The sequence below is a fragment of the Mustela nigripes genome, chromosome 3, assembly GCF_022355385.1.
Source record: "Mustela nigripes isolate SB6536 chromosome 3, MUSNIG.SB6536, whole genome shotgun sequence".
Lineage (NCBI taxonomy): Eukaryota > Metazoa > Chordata > Mammalia > Carnivora > Mustelidae > Mustela > Mustela nigripes.
Genome location: NC_081559.1, coordinates 61,564,556 through 61,588,627, shown reverse-complemented (window position 1 = coordinate 61,588,627; position 24,072 = coordinate 61,564,556). Strand labels below are relative to the sequence as shown.

General features: G+C 38.9%; 1 protein-coding gene across 1 annotated transcript in view; it reads right to left on the bottom strand.

Moving 5' to 3' along the window:
• CSRNP3 (cysteine and serine rich nuclear protein 3) overlaps positions 1 to 24,072 on the bottom strand; it is an 88,519-nt gene that overhangs the window by 16,021 nt on the left and 48,426 nt on the right. The window contains exon 3 of the mRNA XM_059392758.1: positions 3,507 to 3,766. Coding sequence (XP_059248741.1) covers positions 3,507 to 3,766 — 260 coding nt within the window. The remainder of the gene's footprint in view (positions 1 to 3,506; positions 3,767 to 24,072) is intronic.

The window sequence follows — 24,072 nt, the reverse complement described above, 5'->3', positions numbered from 1 at the left end:
AATTTGATTAAGAGGCAGATTACTCAATAAGAAGCAATTTTACAATAAGAAACTAAATTCCTATTCTACAATAAGAAACTAAATTCCTATTCTTTTTTGTTTCCAAAATATTTATCATAAGGGAACATCAGGAAGAGGGTAGTGTATGTTTCTGTTTACTAATCTTTCACTAGGGAGGCCCCATCAGAAAGGGTGCCATTGCATAAGCAAGTTCTCTATTTGGAACCTAGAGAAACACCATGGAATGACTTGGAGCTGCAAGTGGAAAGAGAAATTTCTAGGAAAAAGGAAACTACTAGGTTCCATGGCCAATGAGTTTCCTGTGGTGTTGTATATGATATCCATGGGGAGGGCTTTTGAAAGTGTCTTGACAGATGCTACCTTCTCTCTTCTTACTCAATAGATAGTTCACTACCACTCACAGAGGACCTCCTCCAGTCAAAGCCAAAATGAAGTTTGTAACACTCCTTGTTTTCCTCTTTTGACTCCTTTCTGTGCCAGTGACCCTCCTCTGGCCCCAATCAAAATAATGGAATCAATCTAACTACATTTATTTTATTACTTACTCCAGAGATATTAATATTTCAAGATAAATGTTACATTAAAAGTGAAATTTCAAGTATCTGAGTGATTATTTTTGGATAGCTAATGTTTTTGGATAGCTAATTTCAGATTTTTGGATAGCTAAACCTTAGACAAGTATAGCCAATGATATTTTAAAAATCATAAAAGTTAATATACTAGAGGAATTATAATTAAAATATACAACTGTTTCTTCATTCAGTCTTCTCAGATTTTTTTTTTTTAGCAAACTGGTCCACATTGCTATGATTCTTTAATTAGGTTCGTGTGACATATTTCTGAGTTTCTAAATATTTCCAGTACAGAGAGGCTAAGATCAGATCACCTTAGAATCCCATTATGTTTTTGCTTGGTATTCATTTGAAAGGAGCAATGATATCCAAATGTCTTCTGTTTATATCTTCACCAAAAGGGAAAGTTGCATGTTGTCACTTATCAGTGACAAACCAAGCCATGACACCCACTCGAATGACTGCCTCTCCAACTTCCAACACGAAGCACAATTAAAAAAAAAAAAAAAAAAGGATGAATCAATAGGAGAATGCTTTTTTTTTCTGCTTCTTCTTTTCTTTTTCAGCTTATTAAAGAAAATGCACAAAAGTAGCTGAGTAAAAATTACAGTATCAGAATATATGTCTGCCTCCTATAGAAGGTTCCTGTAGGTGTGTGGCTGTTCCTAACGTTCATCACATGTATAATGTGCCTCAAAGTTCACCACAATAAATCTTCTGGCTCTCAGATATAATTATAGTCTCCCAGCTGTTAAAAACCACTGCACACAGTACCAAACTCCAGAAAGGTACGACTCCCTATAGGTACAGAGATTGTCCTTCCCAATGCCTAGGAGGGATAATCAATTAATTTTAGAATAGGAAGTAAAAGGATAATAGAATCAGTTTTCTATGGAATGAGTCAGTGTTTAACATCACTGTGCTGCTTTTTCTTTAGCACACATGGTCTCATAATTTACCTATCCCACTGGGTCTTTGTTAAGATTAAATTGAATAAAGTTTACAGAATGCCTGGCAAATAAAAATCACTTAATGAATGACAGCCCTTACTATTGTTTTGCCAATATTGAGTTTGGAGCATGACTCTGTTCTTGGAGTGGGCATAGAATTGTTTTACAGTAGGTTAGAAAGGCAGAGGGTGGATTTCAGAAGCAAATCTAAGAATTATTATTAAATCAAGCGATAGGCAAAGCAATCATGAAACACAACAATAATAATGGATTACTACCAAAAAAAAATCTTAGGAGACTTCCAACGAAATTTGCCAAAAATATCACCAAAGGAAATATGAGACATGTTCCAGGCTAGGTTGTTCCCAGCTTAATTTAAGCAACTGCCTTCTTACATAGTTGGGGAAAAGGCAGATAGATAAATTGCAAAATACATAAAAACAAGGTACTTTAAAACACACAGCACACCTCCGCTGCCTGACTTTGTACTGGGAACTGAAGTTCCCAAGCTTATTGGTGCTTTACCTATTTAATAAGAGGCTCCCTATGTTCAGTATCATGGACAACCTAAAAAACATTTCCTTTGTCATTAGCTAATGATGAGAGAGCGTTTCCTATATATTGAGAGGTCGATGGATCAGTACATATTTAAAGATCGTCTTTGCTGGATGAAAGATGTTTTCTGAGCTGTGTTTCTCTCCACTTAATCTCTAATGTGGCCTGGACACCTCCTCCACATCTCTTTAGTAAGTCAAAATCCTCTCCCAATCAGTGATGTCCAAAAATAATCTCATTAGCTATCCCTTCCCTTCCAGTCCCAGCCCTAACCCACTCCTCTTCCTGGGTTCCTTGCCATATCCTCCTCAAAGAGAAAAGCACTATTACCCACAACCTGTTCAGTTTTGTAAGCCAGAAACTTAGGACTCATTCTTAACCAGACCCTTCCTTTCCTTTCAAATCCAGCCTGTCATCAGGAACTATTCAATTTTACTTCCTACACTTCTCCTTCTGTCCATTTCTCTTCATCTCCCCTGCCACAGGTCTGTCTAACTTCCCATCATCTCTCTCCTGGACTGCTGTGATAGCTTCGTAACTGGTCTGACCTTGTATGTCTCCCACCAGCATGGCAGCCCTTACCCCCAAATTATCTTTGCATCATGTGATTCTACTACCCGGACCCCAAGCTCAAAACTCTTGGATGACTTTTGATGCTCTGAGGATGAAGAGGGGGGAAAAAAAATGCCTTAACATGGTCTACAAAGCCCCATCTTGCCTCCTTCATGAATAATCTACTTTATGAATAACCTATTCTTTCTGTCCCTCTTCCAGCCCCCCTAGACTTTGCGTGCTCACTGTGCTTGCTACAGCACAAAGCAGTTTGGCTCTTGCAGCTGCCTGAGCCCCTCTGGCCAACCCTTTGGCCTAGTTAGTTGTTCAGATTTCAGTTCAGTTGTCGCTTCCTTAAAGAAACCCGCCTTGACCTCTGAACCATACCAATTCTCGGTTACATACTTTCATAACCCCTCGCAACTCTCCTTTATAGCACTTAATGAAGCTATGATTTGATTTTGTCTACATGATGGATATTTTTCTTTCCTACTACTAAGAAAGTTCTAGGAGAGAAGGGACCACATCCACATCTATTTTTGATTCCAGTTAGCCCAGCCCAAGCATAGGGTCTACAATGTGATAGTACTTAACAACTAATATTTATGGAATGAATAAACAAATGGTGTCAGGTTTTCCACCTTGCTTTCAGTGAAGACACTTTGCTATCTTTGCTTAAAAGAAAAAAAAAAAGCCTCAGCAGGTGGTCTGTTGTGTAAAATATCCAGTTTGGACTATGAATACAAGTATGAAAATGGTTAATTCAACCAAATTAAGGTAAGGATATGAGGTTTTGCAAAAAAATAATAATAATAAATATATATATATATATATATATATTTTTTTTTTTTTTTACCTTTAGTTTTAAAGAGTTCAGCTTTTCCTCCCTGAGGTGTTCTCTCAGCATCTCCCGGTGGAGCCTCTCTTGTTCTCTTGCAAATTCACCAAGAGTGTACTGGCGCACGCTGTTATGACGGCTGGACATGCCCAAGGTGCTGCCCCCTTGACTGGGCACGCTCGTGAAGCCTTGCCTCCTGGTGAAGTAGTACACGGTGACACAACTAAAATGCACATTCTTAGTCCTTAGCCGCTTCTCTCTTTTGAGGATGGAGGAAGCTGAAAGAGAAAGGAACAATTCAGCGAACACCCAGGGCAGCATTTTTCAGATGAGGTGGAGAATTAAAAAGTACCATTTGATGATATTAAATCTATGGTCAACCCTTTTTGGCTAGGAGACATTAAAAATGTTATATCTGAGAGCAGGCACCGATTTCTATTTCCTTTCTTAAATTTTCTTCTAGCTAGGGGTGCCTGGGTGGCTCAGTGGGTCGAGCCTCTGCCTTTGGCTCAGGTCATAGTCTCAGGGTCCTGGGATCAAGCCAGAACCCTGGCTTGAAATATTGGGCTCTCTGCTCAGCAGGGAGCCTGCTTCCCCCTCTCGCTCTGCCTGCCCCTCTGCCTGCTTGTGATCTCTCTCTCTGTGTCAAATAAATAAATAAAATCTTCTAAAAAAATTTTTTTTTTCTTCTAGCTGTAGTGGAGTAGACTTCTAAGTCTTCTATAATGGCTATCTGAGCAAACTTTCAGGAAAGTTGCCAGTAGTCTATGAATCAGTGGCAGAATTTAATTTTATTTCCTTAACATCTTAAGTTTTGGTTTTATGGTTTTCATATGAGTTGCATCATGCTCTAATCAGAAAAGACGCACTACAGACTCTTATGTTCTGGATCTTATTTTTATATCGAGGGCACTTGGCATAGAAAAGTGTCTATTTAGAAATTTTAGAAAATTTAAAAAAGGAATACAAACTCACAAAAAAGGCTCAGTGGCCCTATTAAGACATTTTTACAACCTAAATCTAACAAAGCTTTCATTTGATAAGAACCACACTTAAATAGCATTACAGACAGCGAGATTTTATTACGAGTACACACTAAGACAATTGAAGATGATCATGAAATATATCAGAACCTTTATTATTAGTTACAGGGACAGTAAGATGCATTGAACATCATGGAAATCTGATATACACACTGTAGTGAGGAAAAGAGAGACACACATAAACATGACCTTTCTGGAGTTGGAAGGCATGCTAGACATCATCTAATGCAGTCCTTCTATTTTATGAAGTAGGCCAGACTTGCAGAATTTCAGCGAGTTTTTGCAATGCAGATACTCAGTGATAAAGTTAAACTTAAACCTAAAAGCCCATAGTGTGGTGCCATATTATATGATGCTTCTCCACTAGGGAAGGAAAAGTTCACTGAATTGAGGAGTAAAATACAGAACTATGCTCTTATATATGTCATTCCCCGCCCCCCACTCCATCAGTATGTTGAAGTTCTAACCTTCAATACCGCAGGATGTAACCTTATTAGGGAATGAGGTCCTTATATAAGTGATCAAGTCTAGATGAGGTCATTAGGGTGGGTGTTAGTCCAGTACAACTGGTGTCCATATAAAAAGGGAAAATGTAAACACACATGCACGGAGGGATGACATAAAGAGACAAAGGGAGAAGTCCATGTGAAGATGGACACAGAGATTGGGAGTGTGCTGCTGAAAGCTAAGGGATGCCTAGGGCTACCAGAAGCTGGAAATGCCAGGAAAGCTACAGCATTCTGAGAGAGCATGGTTCTGCTAACATGTTGATTTCAATCTAGTCTCTAGAACAGCGGGACAAGAAATTTCTGTCGTGCTAAGCCACTGAGTTATTGGTACTTTGTTTCTAAACTATATGCATGTTCAAGTAGAAAATTAGACAGAAACAATAAATTGAGGAAAAATCCTTGGATAGTAACAAGTAATTATAAGCTAACATTTATGGCGTGCTTCCCAAGTGCTATACATACATGCAAAGAATCTTACATGAACTATCTCATTTATCCTGACATCTCCTTGGGTTGGTATTAACCATGTCTCTAGCTGAGGAAACCAAGTCACTAAAGGTTAAATGACATTGTCAAAGTCATGAAACCAGTCTTGAAGCTGGGATTCATCATTCCAGGGTCCAGGCTCTTAACCACCATGTCACACAGACAGCTGAAGCCACCCTAAGGGAGTTGAACAAGGCTGAGACTGGGTGTCATACTACTTCTGGTAGATGTCAGCTGCAGCTGCCTTCAAAGAGGATTTTGATTTAGAAGGCTGTATAAGGCTTTCTAAGCACTGAGAGTAAAGGGACGACAGTATCACTTTGAATTTATATAAGACTCTTCTTCCAAAGAGGTTCAAGTTCCTTTATCTCCTATGCCCCCCACCCCACCTCACGAAGCCTTCCAACCAAAAACAGAGAGGCTGTTATGATTCATCTCATTGCATGAATTGGTTAATTCAATAACTATAAACCAAGGGCCTACCATGCGCCAAGCACCTTCCAGATGACTGGATATATCAGTGAAAAAAGCAGATGGAAATTCCTGCCCCCATGGAGCCTCCATTTCCAGGAATGAGAAAGGCAGACAGAACGAACAGATTCAGAAGTTTACAGAGTTAAGCGAAATATGACATTTGGGCAAGAATTTCATTTTCCCAACTTCTCTTCTCTACTCTTTCACTTCTCCAGAGGAGACTGCCAGAAAGCAAAGGCTTTCAAACGTGTACACAACTTTCCCATTTTATTTATGTATATGTTCACTGCACATACTTGTACTCCTGGCAGCAGAGACAATTTTCAACTTTGATTTAAAAGCTCTGAACTGCTTCATAACGGTATGTTTAAATCATCTCAAAACAGAGAAGAATTTGTCAAAATGTAAAAGATTACCGTCGAAGGAAAAATTCAACAACCTGTCTAGTAACCTGCCATCCTATCTGAGAGTCTCATCTGTCACTACCTTACGGCAGGCGAGAGCCTCTGGTTTGGGGTGACAACCTTCAACCTTTTTCACTCTTGGTATCATAGAATGATGCCCTTACGACATTACCTTTCAAGGCCATGACTTTACAGATTTAAAAAAAAAAAAAAGACTTTAATGAACTCATCTAAAATAATTATTATAAAAATCTCTCATGAATGACCTTATTACTTATTTTTTAGGTAATTCATGGTAGTCTAGACAAATTTTCTTTTTAACATGTATTTAGATTTGTACCTGTACTTTTAGATTAGAAGAACTCTTCAACCTTCTGGTTGAATCTATTGTGATATGTATCTACCACTTCCCAAAAGCCAGATTACCTTTTCCCAAAAAGACATAGTTTAGAGACAGTTTTCTAAGGCTCTGAGGATAACAATAGTGGCAGACTGTGGAGTCCCTTCCCCTGGGCTCTTGGCATTGCTAACATGGTCAAAGTGTGTTAGGGTTGGATTGGTATCCGTTCCTATCCACCACGGTTTAGAATTCAAACCTGTGCTTATCCTTGTCCTAGAATTTGCATATTATAAATAGCACCATAAAAACAATGACCGAAATGCCTATGGAATATATTTAAAAGGAAAGCTTTGAAATACTATAAGATCGGCCTTGTGGGAGATATTTTAAATGTGGCTTTTCTGAATATAGGAGCCACCCACGACTCTCTTCTGATGATTGAATTGGAGAACTAGAATGGGCCTTTATGGGCTATCTCCTGCCTCCAGGCCCCAATTTGACTAACATCACAAAATGAAGTCATAAAAAAGAGTCTGTGTTCCTCAAGCCTGGGAAAAACAGGCCAGATTCACTCAGCACATCTGCCTTAGGGAATCTGAAACCTCCCTCATATGCCTACCTTGTAACTTGTGCCATTTGCAGAGGGATTGAACTCTACTTTGTGTCTCTACAGAGTTCAGAATTTACTTTACCACTGTGAGGTCAAGAGCAAGTAGAAAAGGGGTGAAGGTGTCTTTCACTACTTCTTTGAAAAATAATTAGTCTGTTTTCATACATGATACTGGATTTTTTTTTTCGTGTCTTTCATCCCAATTTCTTTTATGCCTTTCACAGTTACCACTCTGAAGCAGAAGTGTCTAAATGCCACGGCACTATGTATACTGCCCAGGACACAGATCCTGAGAACACCATTATGGTTCCCACCAGGGTACACTGGTGCTACTGTAAAATGATCACATATTATGGCGACAAGATCAATCTTGGTAAACTAAAGGAATAAAGAGCACAGAGTGACTGATGTTAGTTATCTGCAGAATATAGCCTTCCTAAAATAATGCTTTAGAAGTGAATGGGGAAGAGAACTCAGAAATTGCCTAATTCACAATGCCAGGAAAAGAACGTAAGTAGATAAAATAAAATAATCTGTTCACGAACAGAGTGGATTAGAAATGGAAGCCAAAACTCAAAGTTGGGCACATGTTTCCAAGACCATTCTGGGACGCCAATGCTTTGATGGGACAATCAAATTAAGCTCTAAGAAAATTCATCTGACTCTGCTCCCCTTCCACACTCATCGACCAACCTGTTCATACAAATTGGAATATATCCTCAGATCAACAAGACTATTCAGTTGACTCATTAATTTTATCTCTTGCTGAAAATAATCAGATTTGTTCAGATGTATAAGTCAGTCATTTCTGAATGTGGTTAGTATGTGTCATTACATCTGAGACTGCCTTCTCTGCAGGCAAGAGACCATCCTGTCTCTGGGCCCGTAAAATTGAAGACCAGATCTTAGACCATTGATGCCACCATAGTGCAGCACTCCGGAGCTAATAATGCTTGAGCAGCAAGCCAGTGACCCTCTCAAGGCACTTGTTCTTTTTAGTGTCAACAACTATCAGCAAAGCACTGGCATAGCCTGACAGGCAGAGAGCAGTAAACAGAGCTATTTTTTTTGGCACTAAATTTGGTACATGGTGGTTGAGATTTTGTGGTCCGGTCTGATGTCGAGCAAGGGGCAAATTATGGACAATATTAATTCTACCATAGGGGGTCTCAAGTCAATAATAAACTTCTCTCTCCTATGTACTGCGCTCAGAAGGAAAATGCCAGATGATCTTTAAGTCCAAATTTTGAGTGTATTTGTCATTTATTTGGGGGAAATTTGGTCTAAGCAAAGTGAAATTACTGAAATTAACTTGTTTATCTGGTAAATCCTGGGCAATAAAAACTCTTGTTTTTTAAAACATACACACCAAATTAATCAGGGGCTCTGGAAGTGTGCATGCTGTTTCTTACCTTTTGAAGAACAAATCAAGATCAAATCAGTTATGAAGTCATGAAGCCTAGCTTACAAATAGAAAATCCAGTTTTCCCAGAAAATATTTTGTATAAAAATTAGCCTCATAGCTCAGGTATCACGTCAATTTCCAATGGCTAAAGTTACTAGGATTAATACAAAATATGCCCTAGTCTTTGCAAATGGCCTGTGGTCATAGTCTCATGTCCTTTCCAGCTTGCTATGATTGTCCAGGTTGGCCCCTCTTGATCAGGTGTCAACAACAAGGTCTCAGATCTTAACCATAGGAGTGAAAATGGATCCAGCAACCAAGAAATAGAGGAGGAGTTTCTTTGAAAATGAAGCCTATTAAAAGCAATCCTTTCTCATTCTAATTCTCCCTTTTTATTCTTTTAAGTTACATCCTCAGGTTTCCTGAACATACTTGCCGCAGTCACGTCTTTCATTATTTTGCTCAAGTAAGGTATTTAGGGCAGTAGTAAATCATTCAAGTGGGACAAACTCCACAAGATTGATAATAAGGAACTATCTTGGGGCATGAGTGAATGAGAGGCAAGAGAAAGGTAAACTAATGTGGGATATTTTCTTTCCGACCACGAACAAAATCCAAATTACCTTAAGGGTTAAAATGTAAAGCCATCTATTATCTATGGCTAAATCAATGCTACATTATTGTGTACTCAGTTTGTTATTTTACACTCAATAATGAAGGGTATAAAATGCATACACACAGTCACAAACAAAAGGAAGAGGATCTCCCAAGTACTAGGCAGACAATACTGGGGTCTACCCAATATGTTAGAATCAGAGTGCCCTGCATTTCCTAAAAAGTAATCAGAACTGAAACAGAATCAATAAATGCAAGAAAATGTTAGAATCCTCCAAATAGACGGCAAATCAGGGTTTTTTCCCCTCCCCTTGTATTATTGCCCTTTTACTCTGAAATAGCACTCAAAAACAAAAATAAAGGGAAAATGGCTCCCACTTACAGGGATGTTCGTGATGGTAAATCCAAGTTTGTATTTGGCTCCCTACAGTGTGAATGATAGCTCCAAATGCTTTTAAAATTGTAGCACGTCTCTCTCCCAAGGCTCTAAATGTCACTCTTCCCCCGTCTTCAACCAACCAAACAACTCGTGTGCTGGTGAAGGGGCAAACAGACTTGCACCATATAAAATATGATAAACATACATAAGAAGCAGCCATCCTTCTGATTTCAGTCCTTCTGTAGAGGAGGAATAGTTTTATAATATTTAGGCAAGATTAGATCCTTTAATCATTTAGCTACATGTATTTTCCATTCTAATATTAAGTTGAAAATATTCACAACGGATTGCCCTCAAGACTAATCACGTCTTTTGTGAACTGCAGCTTCTAAGTGAAAAAAATTCAAGATGACACCCTTTTGTTTGAATCACCAGTTTGCAAAACCAAACCAAAAACAAAACAAAAACCTTCTCATCTAAGACTGTGTGCAGTAAGTATTCTACCAAGATACGTCCAAATACTGCACATGCAATTAAACAAACAAACAAAAAAATCAGCAAAAATAGAAATAGTATAAAAAGATGACCCTTGAGGCTGGATGACTAGAGCTTTGTTTTGGATCATGAACATGCATGTCACGTCGTCATCCATTCAGTCTGTCGGCTTCGTCTACACAAGCAAGCGAGAGAAATGCACAGAGGGGACGAGCTCTCTCCTGAGCCTCTCCAGACAGCTCCAGCCCATGCTGCTCCAATGCTGCAAGCTGGATTTGACAGTATAGGGGTGCCTTAAGAGCATAATCATTTATTTGCAATTCTCAGCAGCTTAGAAAAGAAAAAAAATAAGATTTACCACCCAAGATTTTAATGTGAATTCAGAAAGTTGCATACAAAAATTAAGTCTAGGTATAAACTTTGACCTTCCAGCTTTGATGTCATAAATAATTAAAATGATTAACTCGCAAAGAATGATCATTTTTTAGAACTAGCTATTTTTCATGTACACATTTCTGTGTTATTATAGATGTTCCCTGCATATTCCCCTAATTCCTGGGAATAAAAAAAGGGGGAAATGGGGAGGAATCATTTGTTTTCATACGTATTGGGATAGAAGGAATAAATACTCTATTTTGAATTCATAAAATTGAAATTGAACAATTAAAAGGTCAAAAATTTTAAAAAGATATCTTGTTCTCTTTTATGTAGAAAACCTTAATATATAATTGACTTAACATCGACCCTCATCCCCCTTGCATTAATTTGACATTCTACTGCAAATGTGCTATGACCGCAGAGTGCCCTAGCCATCACCAGAATGTGACTTATATTGGGAATGGTGAACTGCCAAACTAAAAACAGATTTAGATCAGACGATGCATGGAATATACCACTAACTGAATGATCTACTGATTTTCATTCTAATTTTCCTTTTCTATCAATTCACCCATAAATTTACAGTGACGAGTATCATGAAATTTGTTGTTTGGTGTGCAGTCTTCCTTCTGGTTCCATTTTGTCTTAAGATGGAAAGCATTATATATGCAAAGGACTATCTTGGTGATGCTGTTAAACCAAATAAAAAGAGTATCCCTGTATTATCAGTGAGAAAATAAGGACCACCTACTCCCCAGCTTGTTTCCTTAATTTCTCACTTAAATAAAATTTATAAGTTCAAAATCCTTGCTAAAATATTTGAAACACAATGTTCCAGGATAGTGTTTTGCTAAATCTAGGTCCCATATTCCGCTCACTTTTGCCCAGAGCAGACTGGAAATGGGGAACTTTTCTCCGCTGATCCACATGCTCATTTAGCCATTGGACATTGTTACCAGTAAGAGCTATTTTTACAGAATTTGGACCAGATCATCTCTTTTCTCTTTTCACACTATATACATTTCTTTAGATACTATTAACATTTTTCAAGGGATCTTGAATACAGTCGGCGTTAACATTTACATGTGGAATATATGGACCATCATTGTTAATGGAGGTCTTTGTTTGTCCTCACATTTTTAAAGGATATTTCTTGAGGTCAAGCAAGTCCTATTACTAATGAGTTAGAGAAAACATTATCCTGTCCTGGGATGTGGAAAATGATAAATTGTTAAATAATGTAATCAATTAAAAATATGAATTCTATTAATTGCTAAGGTCCATTGTATAGATTACATCCGTGAGCATCTGCATTTCTCAGTTCTTCCATTAATATTTTCAGAATTATGTTTATCTACCTCCAAGGAATATTACCAGGAATAATTACCTTTGTTAAAAGCCTTAAGAATCACAGATGGAAAGCATTATATATGCAAAGGACTATCTTGGTGATGCTGTTAAACCAAATAAAAAGAGTATCCCTGTATTATCAGTGAGAAAATAAGGACCACCTACTCCCCAGCTTGTTTCCTTAATTTCTCATATGTGCAATTAAACCTTAAAACGTCATACTTAGGAAACACTTTTCACTACTACTAGAGTAACAGCCATTTCCAAAATATATAAACTTATACTCTCATTTTATTAAAATCTCAACACGGATACTCTCTTAAGACCATACTGTTTCTTACTGGGGAAAAGGTAGTCGTTACTCCACATAAATAATCGTAGCTCTGGCTGCAGTCCAAGACGTGAGCACTTTCCTCTGCTGTCTCAGCAATTCTCCTGATGTCAAAGACACATTAAAATAAATGGGAACCATATGGCTCCACAGCAGAATACCCGTACTCTTACAACCGAGAGGGCAATGCAATTCATTACCACCATCAGAGAAATATTTGGGGGACATGGAATATCTCAATGCAGAATAAAGCTGCATGAGGCAGGCCATTTGATTAAAATTTGCACACAATGACAGAGGAGACGTTCGCTGTTCTTCAGCTTTTCGAACCTGTTTTGCTGCTTTTTACATTTTCTCAGCACCACCATGAGCCTTTCCTGTTGGAAAAATTAAACAGCACTTTCCACCTGCTCAATGATTTTCCCACACAGTTTCTCATCTGTTCCAACAATATAGCCCCATCCAGCCTAATATATCATGATAATACAGGTCAGAACATCACTGAACTATAACAAAAAACAAAACAAAACCAGATCTTCAAACGCAAGACAACAAAACTTTTCTAAGATCCAGTCATTCAGGAAAGCAACACTCGATCAAAGATTATACGCTGAACTTTGACCTTTGCCAGGAAGGATAAAATCTGGAAACATTTTTTTTTTTAATATGTTAGACTAAATAGACTTTACTATATTTATCCCAAATAGAAATCCAAACCACTAAGAAACAGAGAAAGAAGAAACTCATCAATGCTGTATTCCTGGTTGCGTAGGTCAGAAATCTAAGTTTAAAAAAGAGATGCAGGGCTGTGAAGTCGGGAGGAAAGATGAGGCTGGGAATGCAAAGGGAGGGGCGGCTGTGCCTCGAGCTGCTATTTCCTGGCTGTCAACGAGTGACTGGGGAGGATTGTAAACATCAAAAAAAAAAAAAAAAAAAAGGGGGGGGGGGGGGCTGCTAACTATGATTTTTTTCTATTGAGCATATGCTCCAGGTTTTTAATATTGCCCTGTTGTCTGCTTTAAATATCTTTTAAAGCTATGAATTGCTTCAGCATAATGTCTGGCATAGAATTATCATCCAGTATCTACTAGAAGAATAAAAAAAAAAGTAAGACTCATCTCAAATGTCAACTCCAGAAAGCCTTTCATGGACCCCCTAAGAAAGAGGTGAGTGCTCTTTCTACACATTTTCAGATCATTTCTGCCTTGGTACTGATAATATGAGTGCTTCTACTCTACTACCAGCTTTGGACCAGGCGTACAAGGACCGTACCTTATTTCCTGGGGACCTCTCAGCATACAACACACCAACACCCTGCTGGGCACCTAGGACTTGCTTGATTAGTGCTTGTTTAACTAAATTAGAAGAATGAATAACTGAACTCTGGGCCAAGCACATATTTACATTTCCTAAACATGTTTTCCTTAATTTTAAATGGTAAGGTGCCATGTAACAGCTTTTCCCTGAAGCTCCAGCCAGGGTCAACACTCTACTTGCCTGCCTTCTTTCTAGTCACTTTATATTCCTGAGGTACTTTTCAGTGCAAAAATATATATTGAAGAGAGGACACATCACCCTCATGGCTCGGGGGTACACATAACTCTTGTATTAAAAACCATTTGAAATACACCACATTTTACATATCAGAAGATCTAATATAACAAACCAACTCTGGAATCATAATAAACCTCTGAACAATCCATCAATAAAGAGCTTGTAAATCCGACTCTACAAAGCAAGCAGTTGGTGGGGAGAAGAGTTACCTGAGTATTATAATATGATTTTGAAAGAGAAATCCTGCTGATAAAATACCGACTAATTAATATTGACCTCCAGCAAAAACATGACCGAAATTTTTGCCTTTAGCAGTCCCTTAGTGATAGATCTACAAAATGATTCTCTCTTAGCATTTAAATTGCCATCTTTGCCTCAGAGCAGTACTGTCCCGTAAAAATAAAATCATATTGCTCAAAATGTATTAATTTCCTATGAAATTTTATAATATATGCCATGTTGTAAGACAGATAATTTTTCTCTTTTTGGTGAGAGTGGCAATGAGACATAAGTGAAAGGCCCAGATGACTTCCTGAGACAAGGAGCAGAAATGAGCAAGCAGAATTCTAAATTTTTGTTAAAATAATAGAAACAGGGGAGAACCAAAACAATATGGGCTAGAATAGAAGTGGAATGAGGGCAGAAATCTGTCATGTGTGGGACCGATTTTTACCCTAAAGCTAAAGAGCTATCCTGTTCATTTTCATGGATGGGAGTAAAGACAGGAGACTCCTGGGTCCAAAACAAACTTTACTGTTCATAACACAGTAGATAGCAAGAGCATCATGTCTCTGTTGGTATTTCCTTGTCCTCAGATTGTCCAAAGAGGCAATATGGAGGGACCAGAGAAATGCTATACATAGTAGGTGTGCACTGTACCGAAGGCCTAACAAGCCTGAGAACCCACTGGTTTTTAGTCTGCAATAAGCAATCCTTTTCTTTGTCCCAGGAGGAGACATAACCTCATCCCTTGAGTTTGCTTCCTATACACCCAACACTAAGAAATGGCCCTAGGAAAGGGGGGTCGAGGCAGCACATCCTTGACATCCTCAGGAAGACACAAAGGAATGCAAAAACCTATGGAGGAGTGTTTCCCAACAGAATTTTTATTGATTTTGTTCATTCATATATCCCAAGCACCTAGAATAGGGTCTGGCATACAGTAGTTATCAGTACCTAGCTGTTAAATGGAAGAGTTGGACCTATTGATAGGCTTCTACTCTTATTAAACACTGTAATTCTTGTGAAATGATCATTTTACAGGCATGCATACTGTAACTACCACTTAGTATGCAAAAGCGATATTCATTACACACAAAGAAACAATCTTTCCTGCAAAGTGTCTATGAACTAAAGAGTTTCCTGAAGAATGCTTAGTGAGGTATTTTTATTCCTATTAAGTAGAACACTTTTTCCCTAGGTCCCTTCATAGCTCAGATATACTTCCCTTCGTGAATATCTTGCCAAAGGAGAAAATCAGTCCAAAGATCTTTAGAAGTATATATATATATATATATATGTGTGTGTGTGTGTGTGTGTGTGTGTGTGTGTGTGTGTGTGTGTTCATTCTTAGGTATCTCCTGTGTGCACAGCAATCCCAAAGGATCCATGTTTGCCCTTTTTTATTCTACTCTTATGACATGTGAGTTATTTGTTACAAGAAATATATTTTGTTTTTCCAAAGCCAAATGTAATCTCAGGTTTGGACTATATAAGTCCAAACCTTCTACATTTTTTCCTTCTACATTTTAAGAGTTTATATTTCTAAGGATGAAAATAAAAACTCAGCAGAGTAATGAGTATACTGCATTTTACAAAAGCAGGAATCGACCTCTGCTACCTTTAAAGAGCATCACTTCTCAATGGCTTCAGATTTGTCATCTGGACAAAACTCAAATTCCAAAACCTGGTTCTCAGCATTCTCCACCGACCAGTTCCTCTGACTTTGTTCTCACATAGATACGGTCTTCAGTGTCTCTGAGTTCAATTTTTAAGTGATTTACACCACCGAAATATTTACCATTGACCTCGCCAGAGGCCATGGCAAAAACCAAAGGGCCTCTTGGAGTTTTGAGCTGGAGAACGAAAAGTGAGAAGCAGCATCAATTTAAGGGCGACCCTGTCTTGACCCCCCAGACTTCTGGTCTTTGGTGAAGGATTCAGTAAGGATAACACGGGATGTTTTTTGAGTGTGTGACTGATCTTGGGAGGTTTGAGGGACTACTACTATTCCCAGATGGCAAAGGATAGAATTACTTTCCTTCAAGAGCTACTCCTTCTTCTTTAGTAAGTCGTGGGAATTGAGAAAGACTGGAGCAGGCTGGAGGTAGCTTTGAACAAAGAATTCTTTGGGAGAAGTGAGGAGCAACAATCCAAGGGTGCCCCAAGGCAGCTGGCGGGTACTGGGGAAAGATGAAAGAAGCTGCGGTCTAGTTTAAAATGGCAGGAAATCCATTACTACAGCAATACAATTTCCATAATTTATACATAAAATAAGGATGTTGGTAAACATGCCAGTTGTGCTGATGGAGGTGTGACCACAGAAATTTGGGAAACTACCAGTACACAAGACAAGACACTAAACTTCTAAAAGACAAAATTGGGCACTTTGAAGGTATCGCATCCATCAGTGAAATTTTATTTGTATGTTTAGCATGTGCCAAAGACTTTTCTCATTGCCTTATAGGTATTCATTCACTGAATCCCCAAATCAATGCATTCATGGTTTGAATGGGTAGAACTCTATCAATTTTGTAAATGAAGGTGAGGTCCAGAGAGGTGAAGGAATTGACCAAAACTTCACTGCTGGTAGCAGAGCTGCCTGATTTGAATGCAAACAGTGTCTTGATTAAGCTGTTAATCTTGACTTGCCTCCCTTTTTTAGTTCTAGAATAGTCTAATTCTCTTTCTTACATTCCATGAACACCTGCTCCCAGGACCCCAAAAATCCAGAATTATGGCAATGATAATCTGTGTTATTAAGAAAAGAGAAAGGTGGGGGCACGGGGGTGGCTCAGGGGGTTAAACCCCTCCTTTGGTTCAGGTCATGATCTCAGGGTCCTGGGATGGAGCCTGCACTGGGCTCTCTGTTCAGCAGGGAGCCTGTGTCTGCCTCTCTCTCTGCCTACTTGTGATCTCTCTCTCTCTGTCAAATAAATAAATAAAATCTTTTTAAAATTTGTAAAAAAATAAAAGAAAAGAGAAAGAGAGAAAGCAAGTCGCCTGAGTCTTAGAAGCAGTTAGAAGCAGCATTAGAAGAAAACCATTGTGAACCTCTGGTGTTTTATTGCCAGACAGCTAGTGGCCTGGAGCCATAAATCCTAGGCACAGGCTTTGGAATCAGACACACCAGTAGGTTCATTGCCACCTTGGATCAGTTGCTTAACCTCTGTTTCTTTGTCTGGAATATCCTAGGGCTATCGTGAAGAAGTAGAGGTTATAAACATGAACTCTGCAGCCAAAGCACTTAGTCCAAATCCAGGGACTGCCATTCACTTGCTGTGTGACCTTGGGCAGGCTACTTACTCTTTCTATACCTCATGTCATAAAATGGTTATAATAATAATGCCTACTGCATAGTGTTGTTACAAGGACTGTAAATTAATATTTATGAAGTGTTAAACAATGCTTGGCGCATACTGCTATATAAGTGTTTGTTAAATAAAAATAAAGAAATCAATAAATCATTCATATAATTTGGATTCATATAAATCATTTATATAAGGCAGTAGAGTGTCTGAAATAGAATGATCAATATGTGTAAACTATTTATTGACAGGGACTGGTCCCACATGACTAGGGCTTTACAATACAAGTGTTTTATTCAGTATTTTATTTTTTTTATAAAGTCTTTTTTTTTTTTAAAGATTTATTTATTTATTTGACACAGAGAGAGATCACAGGTAGGCAGAGAGGCAGGCAGAGAGAGAGGAGGAAGCAGGTTCTCCGCGGAGCAGAGATCCCAATGCGGGGCTCGAACCCAGGACCCTGGGATCATGACCCGGGCCAAAGGCAGAGGTTTTAACCCACTGAACCACCCAGGTGTCCCTATTCAGTATTTTAAATCTACAACATTCTGTAGTTTAAAAACTTTTTTAGGGAGGCTTTTGCATTCATTTGGGTACATTTTGGCATTGAGTATCTGACAGATATACCTGACAGATAATTAATGTGTGTGTATACTGTAAATATTTGTGTGTGTGTGTGTGTGTGTGTGTGTGTGTGTGTGTTTGGAATTTTGCAAAATCCTAGGGTTGTAACTGTGAAAAAGAGATAAGATATACCCTTAGGAGACATTTAGTCTAAGGAGGATATGTTAACATTGATTTTGTGGAGAAGAAAATGGAGGCTCAGAGTGTGTTCTCACCAAGGCTCACATTCCAGCTCTGCCTTCAGGTGGGAGCCTTTTTGCATTTCCCCATGGGCTGTTTCTCTCCAGGTGTCAGCATATTGACTTTGCCAGTCTCAGTTTTGCACTTTCCTGCTGTGGGTATGGCAATTCCTGTCTATATTTCAAAATTATGGGACTTGAAGGACACTTATTTTTACTCATTCCCTTTAAAATGAACTGATTTGCATTCATCCGTCCATTCATTCATTTCTTTACTCGCCCATATTCCTCACCATTCACCTGTAGCCAGACTGCTAAGATAGGGAGATACAGTCAATCCTCATTATTCATGGATTCTGTGTTTATAAATTTGACTACTTGCTAAAACTTATTTGTAACCCCCAAATCAATATTCGCGGCACTTTCATGGTCATTCACGGACAGGCCCAGAGCACTGAAAAACTCAACTAGCCTCACATTCCCAGCTGAGGTCAAACAAGGTGACTGCCTTGCCTTCTTGTTTCAGCTCTTCTGGTGTAAAAAGCATCCTGTAGGTGGTATGTTTAGTGCCACACTATTTGCACTTTTCGGCTTTCTCTTGGTCATTTTGTTGTTTAAAATGGCCCCACAGCGTATTGTTAAAATGCTGCCTTGTGTTCCCAAGCGTGAGAAGACTGTGATGTGTCTTCTTGAAAAAATAGATGTGTTAGATAAGCTTTGTTCAAGCGTGAGTCACAATGCGGTTGGCCACAAGTACAACGTTAATCAATCAACAATATGTATTAAATAAGGTGTCTTCAAGACAGAAATACACTCAACAAGGTATGTATTCATCAGTGGATAAAAACATTATGACCAGAAGCTCCCAAAAACCTAAACCTGTATTTCCCCTAGGATAGCAGTGGTTCAGTATTTGCTAATTTAGTGTTCACTGTAACCTTGTAGAACATAACCACCATGAGACTGAGAATCAACTGTATGTTCTCTTCCTCTTTGTGGTCATTTTTCTAACAATTGATTGAAAGTGAAGTTAATAGAAAGGTGACATAAAATGATATTCGAATGTTTAAAACATATAAAGTGTTCAACCTCACTAATAAATAAAAATCAAGATAATAATAAAGTTCAAGATTCTCCCATCTACTTAGTAAATAATAAGGAATTAGAACAATCTTAAATTGTGGCAATAGTACAAAGAGACAAGTACTTTTCTATACCACCATACAACATTTTCCAAAAGTAATTTCTCAATTTTACCAAGAACCTTAGAAAATCTTCATCTTTTTTGAATAGAAACAATTTTGAATCTAGGGATAAGCCTTATGGATATAATCAGAGCTTTAGAAAATTATTTATCTCCAAGCATGTCCATCGTTAACTTATGAATAATACTTACAAATCAAAAACCACCTAAATGCTCGAGACTGTAAAAATGGTTAAGATGAGGTTCTATCTATATGAAGAGATATTATTGTAGCCCATAAAATTAAGAAGGTTTTGCAGATTTTTAACAAAATACTAGATATTGCCTGCTATAGCATCCAGTGGAAAAAATAGCAGATTAGAAAAAAAATTGCTGAACAACATGTAGCAACTATCTAAAACACAAAGGAAATATTAGGACAGTACACTAAAATGCTAATATTGATTGTTTCAGAGGGATAGGATTATATGTGTATTTTTTTTTTAAGATTTTATTTATTTATTTCACAGAGATCTCAAGTAGGCAGAGAGGCAGACAGAGAGAGAAGGGGAAGCAGACTCCTTGCCGAGCAGAGAGCCCGATGCGGGGCTTGATCCCAGGAGCCTGGGATCATGACCTGAGCCGAAGGCAGAGGCTTTAACCCACTGAGCCACCCAGGCATCCCGATATATATCTATTTTTAAATCTGCTTCTTTACACTGTTTTGAATTTTCCAACTTCTATATAATTATCATCACAAAGAGTTGAAAGTTCTCAGACTTTAAGCTCTCCATTATATATTTTAAGAAACACTTCTATAGCCTTCTGAACATAAGACAATAAAATTATTTAATATATTCTTGAAGTGGCATTACTATAAATGGGTCATCTTATACCCTGGCACTTATAACTGTATGTTTCCCATTTTCAAAATTCCATTAAACATTGGTACAACAAGCACTGATATATAGAATTCTACAAAGTATGTTCAAGAGCCTAAACCAGTCCGTAATGGCTATGAATGTGTCATTCCTTGCCTGTCCTATCATTACCAACTGTAAGTACTAATGTGAGCCAATGAGAACGAGCCTGGAAATACATTAATACTCCATCTCCATTACTATGCCAGGTACACAGTTAGCCCGTTCTTTTTCTCGGGGCATACTCACATCCACTGGATAGTAGTATTTCTGCTAAATCCGTATATAAAAACCCAGATAGTTTGAAGAAGGTAAGTGTGCTAGTCTCTTTCACCCCTTTCATCCTACTTAGGACTTGGTCTTGTTCCTCTAATTCCAAGCTAATATATGAGTTCCTGCTATTGCTTTGTCAAATCATCCTAAAATCACAGCTTTGTGGACTGCCTATTTCCTTCACCAAGCCATACTTTCTGCCATACTTCTCTCCATCACATAGGACATTTTACCTAAAAAAAACCCACAAAAACAAAACAACAGCAAAAAGAACCTCCAAAAAACACCCCAAAAAACAAGCAAACCCTAGAAAATTGTCTTAGATCAGAACCCAGTATGCCATATCTCCTGTAGCATTGTGAATAGGACTGCTCGTTGTCTTTCATGGGGGTAAATCCTACGGCCCAGTAATTGTCCTCAGTCCCAATGCACCCAAATATCTGTGTGCTCTGTTCCAGCATGGATAAAAGCCCCCCGAAGCATTTTAGGCTAATGAGTAGCTAATGCTTAATACCCTAATCTTTAAAAAACTAGGGGAAAAAATGTAGCAGTATTAGAATGACAGGATTTTGGAAGGGGTGGCAGAGTATCCATAAAATCTAAGTTTTCTAAAATTTAAATATGCATGTGACTTACATATAGAGATATCACATATTTATATTATACAGTCATATGCCCATTTATGATAAGTATAACTGGTTGATTTTCTAATTTGGTTCTCTTGAAGCCAAGGTTATACATAGTGATAGCAGTCACCTGCCTGTTTTGCACATCAATGCTATTAGTTATGGGAACTTGATGGGAGAGAGGTATTTGAATAACATTAAAAACATCAATGTTCCTGGGAAAACATCACAAGACACATCTTATCGAGGGAATTAGAAAAATTGTCCTCATACACAGATCTCTAAAAACACAAAGATTATCTTCCTATGCTATTAATTCTTTCAAAGAGCTCTTCACCTACACACTCCTAATTTATGCCTCTGATTATGAATGTATGATTCATATTTATTCACTCATGGAGTAAATATCTATTAAGCATCTATAACCCAGCAATTTCTAGGTGGCTTCTGCCTAAATTGTTAATCTGCTTATGTATGACTTTGTCACTGGCCACAGCTGGTAAGAACAAGTAAGTTCATTTGGCCCAACAGAAGACACTGTTGTTCTTAATGTCAATAGGAATACTATTAAAGCAATGTCATGTGTTTACATAGATTCAGGGAACAAAGTTACAATGAAAAATCAGGGTTTTGTTTGTTTGTTTGTTTGTTTTACCCCGAGTCTGCTACTCCCCATGTTGTGTTTAGGTAGGTGAGTCTGGGAGCAGAAGCTAGAGGGAGCAAAAGGGCTCTGCGTAATGGAAGGAAGTGACTTGCACTCCCAGGGCAGCCAGTTCCGGAGGGAAGAGAACGGCTGTAAGTGAGGAAAAGTAGAGTCACGGACGGAGCCGGAAGAAGGTTGCATGTTTTATTACGGAATGATTACCCATGACCCTGAAATCAATCTTCAGTTCTACAGAATCATGTAATTCTGGTTTGCAATCCTGGTGAGCTGCACTGGGCCCTGGCCACATTTAGATGACTACTATCATCTAACACAAAATTTAGACCAGCCCAAATCAGTCATACCATTAGGTAAGAGACTGTGTGTAAACAAGACAGTATTGTCTCCTATGTCGATCATTTATGAATAAGATTAGGGATGTAAAATAGGCCTTTGTCCTGTGAGTATGACTATTCTATGACGCCATGCTCTTACCTGAGCACAAATCACTCATTGCCCTGCCTCACTTGCTCCCTTCCTTTCTGCTTCACCCAATACCAGCCCCTTATTAAAGCAGCTGATTATCCCCGAGAGTCAAGTCTCAAAATGTGTCTCTGAGAATGAGTTTCTGAAGACTTTGGAATTTAAAATTGTCACTTAAAATTCCCTCTTTCCCTGGGAGGAAAATAGAGGCAGGCTTTTGTCAACCAAGATGAATTAAAATGTCCTGGGTGGCACTGGGGTCCATTTTTGACATACACGGCGAAAAGAGAAAGAGTTTCCGCAGGTTCTGCCCACTCATCTCCACTATGATCACAGCAAGCTTTTCAAGCAGAAGAGGATGACCTCACGGGCACCCCAGGGGCCCCGGCCAGCAGCACTGCTTTGGCAACTCTCCCACTGATTAGCTGTGCTGCCACAGGGCTTCTCAGTGTGTACAGTGATTCACAGGGGGGGGGACCATTCAGCTCCCTCTGTTGAGAACACCAAGACAGGAGGGCCAGGCCGCCCCTCCCCCAGGGCCAGCTTAAGTGCTGGGACAGCTCTCCTCAGGATGCGGGGGCTGAATCCAACAGCCTGCTGGGCCTAGCACACAGGGGGACTGTAAGCATCCTGGGACATAGCACCATGAGCAGCCCAAGGCTTTGGACGAGATTACACTAAAGCACACAGAAGCACATAAAATAGCAAGGCCATCATAACAGTGTTAGAATAGCTTTCCTTCCCAGGCTGGTTAGTGTTCTTTCCACATCCTAGAATGCAATCACTGTCACCTAACAAGCAGGTCTCTTCATGACATTGTGAGCAAGGAAAAGGCTTCACTGGTCACTATATCCTTGGCCCCTAGCACAAGACCTAGCTATTTCCTCACACAATCAATGTTTTTACTCACAGAGGCCATCGCCAACTTCCCTGTGGGGGAAAGCCACCTGCCCATCCTTTCCCTCTTCCATTTTTTGTCAGAGTCCCTGTCCCTGCCTGACATTATGTATCAGTCTATTATCCACCTTGACTGTCAGTATAGAAGCTTTGTGAGAACGGGGTCTTTCTCAATCTAACTCACTACTGTACCATTGGTGGGTGCTTGCCAAGGACAATCTGCTTAGACTTCATTTACTAGTTCAATTAACAGATATTTACAGAGCACCTACTTGGTGTCAGGCACTATTCTCAGTACTGAGGAAATGAACAAAGGCATAAGACACAAGACCTGGTATTCAAGAGGAAATGCGTAAACAGGCTAGTTCGGATCCAAGTTTAAATCTTGCAGTCGGGAGGCTGGATTTTATTCTGTGCTCTGTGGGGAGTCTCGGGAAGCTAGCGAGCTGGGGGATTGGAGTTATTACATGGAAAACAAAGAAAGGCATTAGAATGTTGAATAAAGCAAGACCCAGGAAGCTGCAAATCTCTGAAGGGATTGCTTTCTTTTTTTAATTAAAAAAGTATCTGAACATTTCCCAAGCAGGTTCATAGGAAATCCTGGAAAAAAATAACAAGATCAAAATATTATTAATGGCAGAGTTTGAGGCTTCGTGATAAGCTGGTACATTCTTTTTTTTTTTTTTTTTTAAGATTTATTTATTTGACAGAGAGAAATCACAAGTAGACAGAGAGGCAGCCAGAGAGAGAGAGAGAGAAGCAGGCTCCCTGCTGAGCAGAGAGCCCGATGCGGGACTCGATCCCGGGACCCTGGGATCATGACCTGAGCCGAAGGCAGCGGCTTAACCCACTAAGC